Source organism: Cystoisospora suis, assembly GCF_002600585.1.
Source record: "Cystoisospora suis strain Wien I chromosome Unknown contig_185, whole genome shotgun sequence".
Taxonomy (NCBI): domain Eukaryota; phylum Apicomplexa; class Conoidasida; order Eucoccidiorida; family Sarcocystidae; genus Cystoisospora; species Cystoisospora suis.
In genome coordinates, this window is record NW_027152987.1 from 65,207 (window position 1) to 75,610 (window position 10,404).

The window sequence follows — 10,404 nt, forward strand, 5'->3', positions numbered from 1 at the left end:
CCCGTACCGACGACCCAGAAGCACAACAGGACTAGTGACACACCAGACCTTTCTACCCGGCGGTCCAAGCACAGCGCACCACGCAGAGAGCGACACCAAGCGACATATCACACATCATGTCAGAGTTATGCGCGGCTGCCGATACCACCACGAAGCACGGCACGACACCTCGACACCTCCCGCCCGGGGGCATCGCAGGCTCGTCACTGACTGGGTGATTGCCAAGCACGCCAAAACGAGCGCTGCTGACGGACCGTAACTGCAAAGACGTCCGCTGTCTGTGCTGCTGAAAGTCTGCACAGTCGCTTGGAAGAACTGCAGTATCCATCCCGAAGCCACGGCCAACAATGCATGCAAGCTCCTGCACACGATATGCGTCGATGCATGATGGAGCCATCGCCGCTACCGGGCGAGCGTTCTTTTGTGTGAAATCTATAGGAGCTCCACCGAGAAAGACCGGAGCAAGCCGGACGTCCATCTCCTACTAGCTGTGAAGGGAGCGACTAGTCATCGATTACAGTACCTTCTCGGACCAAGCTGCAGAGGCTGCGGTGTTCGAGTTTTTCTTTTTGCTCGATGCTAGGCTTGCAATGTAGTTCCATCCCTGTACTTTCGCGGTGGATTTCTTTGCTCAAATTGTCGCCGGTGCTTCGTCCCGCTCCGCCAAAGGGCTGTAGGTGAGGTCTCTTCTTGACAGCTTTGGCTGGCTGCGTGCGTCCAGCACCGTTTTCTGTGTTCAAGAGACCTTTTCTTTACACCTGCGTGCGTCTCAGGCCGGTGCTTTGCTTTATACGTGACGGAAAAATGGGTGGTACCAGGATAGAGCCATCACTATTGGCGCTGGAAATCTGATACAGTCGTTCTTGCTCTGCCACGACATGACATCGTCCGTTCTTTGTCGGTCGCCGCGTTAGGTTTGTAGTCCCATCGTTACAAAACCAACGTCCCGGCCGGCGCTTCCTGGTTTGAGCGAGGTTGCGGCGTTTTCTCGTCTTTATTTTGATGGAGCGGCTGACACGAGACTTAAAGGAACCATTTGGAGCACTACACGTCATGGTGCTCCGGCTACAGCGGTGACTGTTCTTCCCGAGATGCCTCGTGGCGCACGCCGCAGGCTTGCATAGATAGTTTGCTTGTAGTCATGTGCTGTGCGTCTACGAACAGGAGCAAACCAGCAGTGCTGGTTCGATGTCTTGGGACCTCTCCGCACCGCTTCTTGTACTCCTGCATCCCCTGCGTTTTCCAACAGGAAAGCATGTCAGCCTTTTCAGCGCCCCTCCCTTCCTTCGTTTTTCTCTGGTTTAAGTCCCTTCCGTCACACCCTCAGAGCGTCTTGCGTTCGGCTCTTGTGGGGACCTCGGACTTGCCAAGTCAGTATGTGCACACGTAGAAGGTGTTTATGTCGTGGCCCTGTTCCTTTTCTGTGTCGTTTTCCTCTTGCCTGTTGCTTCATCTCTCTCCCCGGTCAGTGGTTCAAGCTCACTTCACTCTTTGTAGTGGTAGAGGGGGGGTTCTCCTGTTGTCTCCGCACCCCGTGTAAGTGAGATGCCTCGCCTGTCTGTAGCTGTTTTTGTTTTCTTGGCTTTGCATAACTTGGAGCTGCCGTCGTAGGTCCTTAGCATCGCCTCTTCCAAACAGCGTCTCTGTACTTCCTCCCCTTGATTGTCCTCTGCTTCGTCATTGCCAAGTGTCTGCTTGTAAACAGAGCAGTTCTGGCTTGTGATAAGTGGGCGCGCTGAGTCAGCCGTGTTCGGCGTCCTGTCCCCTGTGTGGCATTTGGCCGAGGACACCTCGGCAGTTTCTTGTGCTCTCGGCCTTTGTCTTTACGGTTGTCAACCACGTGTATCATTCAAGGGGTGTTCTAAATGCTCGAAGTGCCGAAGTCGTTAATTTCTATATTTCGCGGTGTGCGTTGATGGGAAGACCCAGTTCTCGAACCGCAGTAAGTACCTGGTACTTCCTGCCTTCCCGGTTTCGCTAGGAGGGGCAGTCCCCGAAAAGAAGAGGGACCGGACAGACGGGACGTTCTCTCAGGCTTACCGTTACTCAGAGACTCAGAAGGCGGACGCCGCGATGGCTGACGCTAATAGGGATTTCGCTTATCCCAGGGGAAAAGGCAGGAGAGGGGAAGGACACTCCGCAGGGGGGCGACAGGATGAGGGGGCGGTTTCTGCGGGAAAGCAGGAAGCAAAGGTGAACGATAATCGGGCGTCTCTCAGTCCGCATCGAGAGATGAGAGGCTCGTGGAGTACAGAGTCCTTCGTAGAAAGGAGAGGGGTTTTGCCAGTTCGAGGCGAGGACGAAGAACAATCTGTTCATCACTCCTCCCAGACGCATAGTCACCACGTTTTCCGGGGAATTCTCTCTCGGGCTGCCCATCCCAGCAAACAGGGGCAACGGCAACACCAGTCCCGTGCACCGAGGAGCGGGGCGGACCAGGTTGCGGGGGCGGCTGGACAAAGCTCCTCGCGGGGCGACGAGTCGGCTCCAGATGCCTTTCCAACTGGTTCTGCAGTGCGGCTTTCTGGCCTGGGGCGAGGCAGCGAGTACTACAACGAAGCAATCTGGGAGATCTTCGAGGAGCGCGCGGACGAGGGAAAGAAGGGTCGCTACAGAGCAGGGCTGAGGTCAAGAAGGAACAGTGCAGAGGAATCTTCTGCTGGCAAGACTCCTCAAGAAGAATCTGAAGAAAGATGGATTCGAGATCAACCTGTGCTCACCGACACGGGGCAGCCGGAGAGAAGAGAACGAACAGGAAGTGAATCCCTGTATCTCGATACCCGCGGTGGGAGGTGGGGAAGGGGGAGAGGTGAGGAGACGGCGATTGTGTCAGTTTCTGTCCCAGTGGAAGAAGTTCAAAGGGGAGTCTCTCCTCCGCATGCGCCATCCGTCACACGTCACGGTCGAAGGAGCTCACAAGAGAAAGAAGTCTGTGTGCAAGAGAAAGCGGAGAGGACAGCCCGTCTTCTGGGTGTCAACGATGCTGACGGGAGTTGGCGATCTGGCTCAGAACTGGTCAAAGCAGAGGAGAAAGTCGCAGGCAGCGGGTTTATTCCCTTGGACGGGAACCAACAAGAGAATCGGGTACATGCCAGCTGGGACGACGGCAAGAGAAGGAGTGCGCAAGGAGAAGAGGAAGCTTCTCGTGGATTCTCTTCTTCCGGGGCGTCTTCACGTTCGTCCTCTCCCTCGTCCGGAGGCAAAGTGTCAGAGACCCTCTCGTCGCTGCACACGCAGCTTCTTCAAAGTCAGATTCAGACTGGAACTCCATGGGTTGCTCAGTTCGTCTGCAGAGCCGTCGCTGCTTTCCGAGGGGCCGCCCGCTTGAGACATCCCCGGTCGCGGTCTCGCCGCCGATCGAATGGGCGGGAAAATGAGTCTGTGCTTAGCTCGTCCACGGCCCAAAAGGTCCGGGGAGCCCGGAATCACAGAAAGGTCCAAGTACCGGTCAATGGCGTTTTACCCCAATCTCGTGATCCAGAAGGGTACAGTGCTTCGGAAGATGCAAACGATCGGAGCAGAGGGAACTCAAGTTTTAGCAGGCAAGAGGCTCGGGAGCGAGCTCCTCTGCCGACACGGTATAGTAACGCTCCGGGAGGTCACGGCCCTCATCCGAGTTTGTACTTAAGTGGAGTCGATCATCGGCCAACAAAATCGGGTCTTCCTCAGGACGGTATAGAGGGTTTTGGGAGTCACACAAGAGGTTACGAAGACAGGGCACCGAGTCCCAGGCATCACAGGGCCGAGCGGCCACTGTCGTTGCCGTTGCACGTGATGAATGACCGGAGTCAGTCTTCCGGGACTCTGGACGGCTCGAATGCGCCTCCCGCGGGGCTTCCCTCACTTCCAGCTTACCCACCGGTAGGCGATGATTATCTTGAGGAAGCCGCCGATGTCTCGTGGGGTGCTGCTCGGGAAACAGAGAAACAAGGTGCCCAAAAACTCAAGCACAGGGGACGCTGGTATTCAATCGTGAGTCTCTTCCGTGGTCGCTTTCGGCGCAAGCGTCAATCGCGGACAGCCAGTGTAACCCAGTGGGAAGAAGACAATTGTACAGCGACCCTGGTAGCTGTAGCGGACGCTGCAGAAGATCTTCCGCCCCGCCCGCCGTTGGCGCTGCCGGTCCAACAAGCTAGACGTCTCCGGACTCACGTGCTGATTCAAGTTCAGGGGGGCTCTCACCGTATTCTTGAGCTCCAGGTGGCTGAGGTTCTCCGACGGATCGATGGCCAGTGTCGAGCAGATGAACGGAAACAGAGAGCGTATCTGAGACGCCTGGCCAGGGCAAATAGGCGCAGGAGTCAGTGGAGGGAGAGCGAGGAAGTCACGGAGACCACTTCGCTCGAAAATTGTTCTCCGTCAAAGGAGCTTGGGGAAAAAGTAGAACCGTGTGCGTGTCGTCGGGTTCACAGGACGACAGAAGGTAGTAAAGGGGCAGTGTTCTGCTGTTGCTGTTGCGAGGGCACTCGTGGATGCGATTGTGATGCCGCGCTTAGCTTCGCCTGCAACCAGAGGCGAGACCGAACTTGCCGACAACGTTTTTCGTGTCAGGGTTACGACCACCAGTCTCCTAGTGACCCAGGGAGTCCATGCGAGAAACTGACGAGAGCTGAGGGGGCCTCAGCGTCGTCGATGCCCCGTTGCAGACATCATCACCATCACTGTTATTCATGTCCGTCTTTCCATGCTGAAGGGTATATTGGGGGGCAGGGCACGCATGCGAGGACGTCATGCAGAAGGCGTTCGAAGCGAAAAGAGGGCGCGAGGAGATTCTCCCCAAGAGGAGACCCGGAAGACCGAAGAGGGGGACGATGGGAAGCTAGTGGGGCGGGCAGCAGTATAGGAAGGCTAACATATCGAGATTGTCGTCAAGCCTTTACAGATGTCCATCCGATACCTTCGATTGAGATACGTAGACACGTTATTCTTGTATGCCTGCCTCCTGTCACCTGTTTCGTTCTCTGGAACTGCGTGTACTTGGTCATGTGCGACGATTTAGAGCCTGACCAGCTCATCTCCCAACTGTCAAAGCTTACAAAGCACTATGCAGACCACGGCCACCTGTATGAGGAGATGGGCATGGGTCCCCTCCCGCGACACCGTAGAGCTCACCGCCGGCATGACAGAAGCGACGAGATGGTGGCAGGAGAAGACTTTAGTACGGAGAAAAAAGACGAAGCAGAAGTCGCTTGCAAGCCTCCTAATCTGGATCCATCAGTTGGCCAAGGTCCACTCACGGGTTCTGTACAGGGTTCGCACTTTCCCTCAAAGCCCCGGTTAGACTTGGGCGAAGCCGACAAAGTATTAGATAACGGCCTTAAGCTTCCCGACTATAAGAGTGATACCTTGTCCTCTTTGGAAACCTCCAATGGAACCCCATGTGTACGTACGCCTGTACCTACGAAACTAGAGGGAGAAGGAATCATGACTGGCACGGAAACTGCCCAGGGGCTCGTACAGAACAAGGAGGCTCAGGCGTCCGGTACTGAGAGAGCACCTGACTCCCGGACAACGCGGCCTGCGTCTGTCGCTGGGGAGAAAGAGAAGACTGAGCAGAACGACGACCGCGCTACGGAGATAGGCCAGACCGAGGCTAGGTCCGAGAAGGAACAGGAGACGTGCCAGATACACAAGGGCAAGCAAGAGAAGATGGAAGAGCTTGCAAGTAAGAGAAAGTCAACGAATAATGTGAACGCATCATCCAGTGGATTCTCGTCTGGAAGCACCTCTTCTTCTTCTGAGACCGGTGACAGTGAGTCGGACGAAGAACGACACAGGAGCTCTGTTCACCACGCCCGACGGAAGACAGTTGCAAGTGACTTCTCAGAAGGATCAGGACGTCAGCCTGGCTCTCCAAAGAATCACCTTCCTTTCGAATTCGCGGCTCTCGAATGTATATTCTTTGCCGCCTTCCAGCAGCTTAACTCAGGTAAACGGCGACACTGGATCAGTCCTGCGACTTCGCTGAGGGACCGGGAAGGAGCAAGTAACACCGAAACAATGAGATGACTGGGGATGTTCGGTCTCTTGCACGAGACAGCCGCCGCAAGCTTCCGTGCCGCTGCTGTTGTGCCCATCAGGTTCTTTCAAAACGTCTTCCTATAGAGCCCGGCAGCATTTTCAGCAGGAGTGGTGCAACAGTGAAGCAGTTCGTGAGCTGGGCACGTCTGCATTTGTGCTGTTGTGTGTGCGTATATACATGTGTATATATAGTGTGGTTTTGCCGACTCCAGCAAGGCTGCTCTCCGAGTTGGTATTGACGGGTGCATTTACGCGTAGTTGCGTTATAGATCACGAGATCTGTTCGTTCTGAGTTAGCCCGGGTGCTAGTCACGGGCACACGCGGGCACCCACATTCGAACTTCAGGTGAACTCTATGGTTTATCCACGGTTGCTCCTGTGTGGCCCTGAACCACAGTCGGCTATGGGACTTGCTTGTTCCCAACAGAGCTCGATAACGCGCAGGGAATGCCACACGGACTTCAGTGGACTGCGCTCGCTGCCTTGCTACGCTTGTCCGTGTCCGTGTATCGCGTGTCACCCTGTTTTCAGATATCTTATACCTCGAGAGGAAATTTGCCGAAGTGCACCGCCGTACATCGAAGGGGACGGCCGAGGTGTCCTCTGTTTTAATGGACAGTCTTCACTCTCTGAAGGAGCCTGTCGCACTATACGAGGTACACTGTATGGGCAGACCATTCGTCGATTCGTTGGCTTTTCTCTGCGGTTTGTATCCCTACTTGTACGCGTTAACCATCGCAGCATTGTTTTCTCTTTACAGTCTGCAGCAGGCTGTCTACGTTGTTTCCACCTCGATATAGAGGCTGTGTTCACTTGTGTCTTGTCTTCATGCGTGCCGGCTGACATTTGTTGCACGGAGAAGAGAGAGGGATCCGCCCTTATGTCCGCAGGAATAGAGCACGCGGGTCCTGCTCACCCACCTCTTCTGACTCTTTGGCAAGAAGCATTCGCTTGCCTGTGGCCCGACCTAGCTTAGATCTGTATAAGTAGCGCACGTGTATCCCCCGTCATCTCTACACCCCCGTGCCTACTCTTGGTGTGGGTCGGTCCTGTGCGTTACTCTTTGTCTCCCTATCTCAGCAGGACTGCCCGGGTTTAGGTTTTAGGGTTAGCGAGTGCTAGGTTCTCGCCGATGAGGGGAGCGCACTGACGAACAGGGCAAACTGCTCTGTACCTGCTGTTTAGTTCGTGATGCTCGAAGCGATACCGCAGGAACGGGTGTCGGAGGTTCAGTCTACTCACGGTAGAGCTTCTCGTGTTGGAGTGACGGTCACTCAAGGAAAGACTGTCACGCTTTCGACTCTTCCGCGGGGGCTTATGTCGAAACCGTAGGTTAAGGGATCAAGTATCACTTGGTATACTAACTAACACCCGCCGAGCGGAGTGAGCCGAGGGGAAGTACATAGGACATAGCGACTATCACCAGTTACTGTCGCCCGGCAACTCTGTTTGTCTGTCCGGTGCGTTCTGAATGGTCCGTGTCATTCAGGACCGTGTCAGCGCTTTCGACAAGGCATTCGACGAGCTGTTGAGCAACAGCGCGGACCTCCACCGCATGGAGCTCACTGCTCTGCACGCCAAACCCGATCTTTACGACGATGACCCGTATATGGTAAGGGGAGACTGCTCGATTCTCCAGGTCAGGTAAAAGAAAAAGAAGCTATCACATTACGCGAGGTAGGCAAATACAAACGGCTTTTGCTCCTCATCAGCGGTCGCACTGGGTATCGTTGCCCGTTTTGGTACGTCGTCGTTGACTCTCGTAATCCCCTTCCCCTTCCCCCTGCAAATTTTCGTACTGGGTAGGACAGGGCACGTTTACCCACACCCTCAGTTCTCGCCCGTGCTGCTGCTCGTTGTGTGTAGGACCACGTGAACCCCGACCTTGAAATTCTTTTGGAGTATTTTGACCAGGAAATGGATCAGGTGAGGTTATAACGCGGGCAGTTCGTATTTACCATCCGCCGTCCTGGTTTTTTTCAAGCACGCGAGTGCGTGGTGAGTGAGCTAAGGGCTACAGCCTATATCTCGTAACACATTTCTATAGTCGAGACCGAAATTGTAGGGCGGTCACTCTTAACGTAAGATACGCAGCTATTCTTTGAAAGAGTTGGCACGCTGTGGGCATCGTAAAGGGCGGACAGACAGTATTATGTAGTAATGAGGTAGTTGCACGCGGTGTCCCGTCACGCTGGCAGGTATACACATATGAGGAACGAGAGCGCGTTGCGTGGCAGAATCAAGAATAAGCGGTCCTGTAAAAAGCAAGTGGGCGTGCGCGTTGCTTCCTTGGCTTCCCGTACCTAGATATCACCTAGTACGTACACTTGCATTCACGGTCTTGAGGTCGTAGGCGCTTCGCTGCTCCGGGCGCTGTTTGGTAGACGGCACCCAAGCCAGTACCACATTGCTCCCAGCAAGGGGGTTTCCACTTTTGTCCGTGTGCGTGGGTGATGTGTTAGCCGTTCGCACGCTACACCGTAAAACTATGTACGATGGCGATCGATTCGTTTGTCACTGTGGGAGGCTCTCGTTTATGTACTAAGCGGAACAGCGCAGTTACACTCAAAACGGTGTCCTCCTGAGAGCATAGCTGGTGCGTACAGTTTCAGTCGCTTCACTTCGAGATGGTAATTGTATTTTCCATGCTAAAGAAGCAAAAATGCAAGGCGCACCTTTTGATTTCGTGGATTTTTGGCTGTTCTGTCGTTTTTTGATCCGCAGTTCAAGGTGCGCGTCCGTCACCTGAAGGAGGGCATCGACAACACTGAACGCCTCATCTCTCTCCGGCTGTCTTTGATGCGTAATCGGCTTATCCAGTGGGAGCTCGCTGCGGCGGTGGTTTCTTCGGGCCTCGCCATCGGCACTTGTATCTCAGGTATAACCGACTCGCCTTGGCTGTTTCGCCCGCTTCACACACACGTGCACGTGCCTAAACTTGTGGGTATAGGTGGCAAGGATCTCTTTAGAAACAGTGGGGTGAGGGGTAGGGAGACGACGCCCCAGAGTGAACCTGTTCAACTGCGTGTCTGACGGTTGCAGCGATGCGGTAATGTGGCTTGGCGTAGAGATGCGGGGAGGACAAGGAAGTACTTAGACGAAAGCCAGTCGGACAGAAAAGATATTGACTACTGATGGGGGATGGTATGTCGGATTGTTCAGCTACACGCTGCCCCGAAGGGGCGGAGTTACAGTCTTCTGCGGGTGCTAAGTTCTCTGTGGTGGGTAGGGTTTTGGTGCCCTTGTAGGTCTGTTCGGCATGAACTTGGAGAACGGGTTCGAGGACGGAAAAGCAAGGAGTCACGAAACCTTCCTGATCGTGTCTAGCATTGTTACTGCCGTCGCTTTTTTCTCGATTTTCGTTGTCGTCTATCTAATCAAAACTCTTGTTCTTTGACGAAGACTGAGATTCTGTCCTTCGAGTATGATTGCCAAGCAACCCCCTGCTCTGTTGTCTTCGGCACCGTTGGCTCTCTCAAGTTTAACTGATGCAAACAGACTAACCTGCGAACATAGCGAAGTCCGAAACTCTGTCAGGGTGTCACTTCAGCCTTGGTTTCACTCGTTGATCTTAAGGACCAGGTATAGAATAGTCACCGCGAGTCAGAAATCGCAGTGCACAAAGGAACTCAGATGGTGTTCTTCATTGGCAAGAGCGGCTGTTCGCTTAGCTGCATACCGTGCCGGGTATGTTCCTTCCTTGTCAAAGCTCGCTACAGAGCTTGTCAAATTAGTTGGAGTGTTTCTTGGCGTTGTTCCTCTTTGTGGCGAGATCCCCTGTTGTACAACAAAGTGCTGCGCAGCAGTGGGTAGCGGTCTCAACTTCGGCTGTTCGAAAGGGAGAAAGGCATTTGATGTTTTTTGGGGTCGCTTGCTGTGGATTTAAAAGGAAGTTTCCAGATGCCCGTGCTGGTGTCGCTTCCCAAGAATGATACACGAACGGAGCCATACTGACCGGTGATCGTTTGTCTGCCGTGTCGCGTGTATTAGTGTCTGGAACAGGGCGAGTTGTCAGGCGGATAGTTTTTTTGCCGGTCCGAACTTTCGAAACCGCGCCAGCGGTTGTGTCGTCCCTGACTGCGTGGGTGGTTCTTGACTAGGGATTCTTCCCCGACACTGCAAGCGAAAATGTAACCTGAAAGCTCAGCCAACCGATGCAGGTCGGACGACTTCGACAGCACCAAGAGTTGAAGGGTACACAACAAATCCACGATCAGACAGCTGAGGAGTCTGGAGCGCCGGCACGTGTCGGATTGCCTCCGGCAGCTGGGAGGAGTGAAGGGCCAACAGCAAACTGCGACCGCTGCACCTGAAGGGTCTAGAGCACTCTACTCCAGCACTGCAGTGACTCAGAATCCCGTGATCAGAAACCTAGCACTTCAA

General features: G+C 54.4%; 1 protein-coding gene across 1 annotated transcript; it reads left to right on the forward strand.

The window, feature by feature from the left end:
• Nucleotides 1–436: 436 nt before the first annotated feature.
• On the forward strand, nt 437–10,117 carry CSUI_000467 (family mg2+ transporter protein). Its single transcript, XM_068060701.1, has 6 exons — nt 437–5,929; nt 6,553–6,677; nt 7,511–7,633; nt 7,888–7,947; nt 8,746–8,899; nt 9,270–10,117. The coding sequence occupies exons 1-6, from the start codon at nt 2,074–2,076 to the stop codon at nt 9,416–9,418; spliced, it is 4,467 nt and encodes a 1,488-aa protein (XP_067927327.1). The 5' UTR covers nt 437–2,073; the 3' UTR covers nt 9,419–10,117.
• The last annotated feature ends 287 nt before the right edge of the window (nt 10,118–10,404 follow it).

Bases quoted from the DNA above. Each gene is read 5' to 3' on its own strand.
- CSUI_000467 (XM_068060701.1), top strand. From the start codon at position 2,074: ATGGCTGACGCTAATAGGGATTTCGCTTATCCCAGGGGAAAAGGCAGG. The intron at 5,930-6,552 runs GTAAACGGCGAC...CCCTGTTTTCAG, and splicing joins CTTCCAGCAGCTTAACTCAG to ATATCTTATACCTCGAGAGG. The intron at 6,678-7,510 runs GTACACTGTATG...CGTGTCATTCAG, and splicing joins AGCCTGTCGCACTATACGAG to GACCGTGTCAGCGCTTTCGA.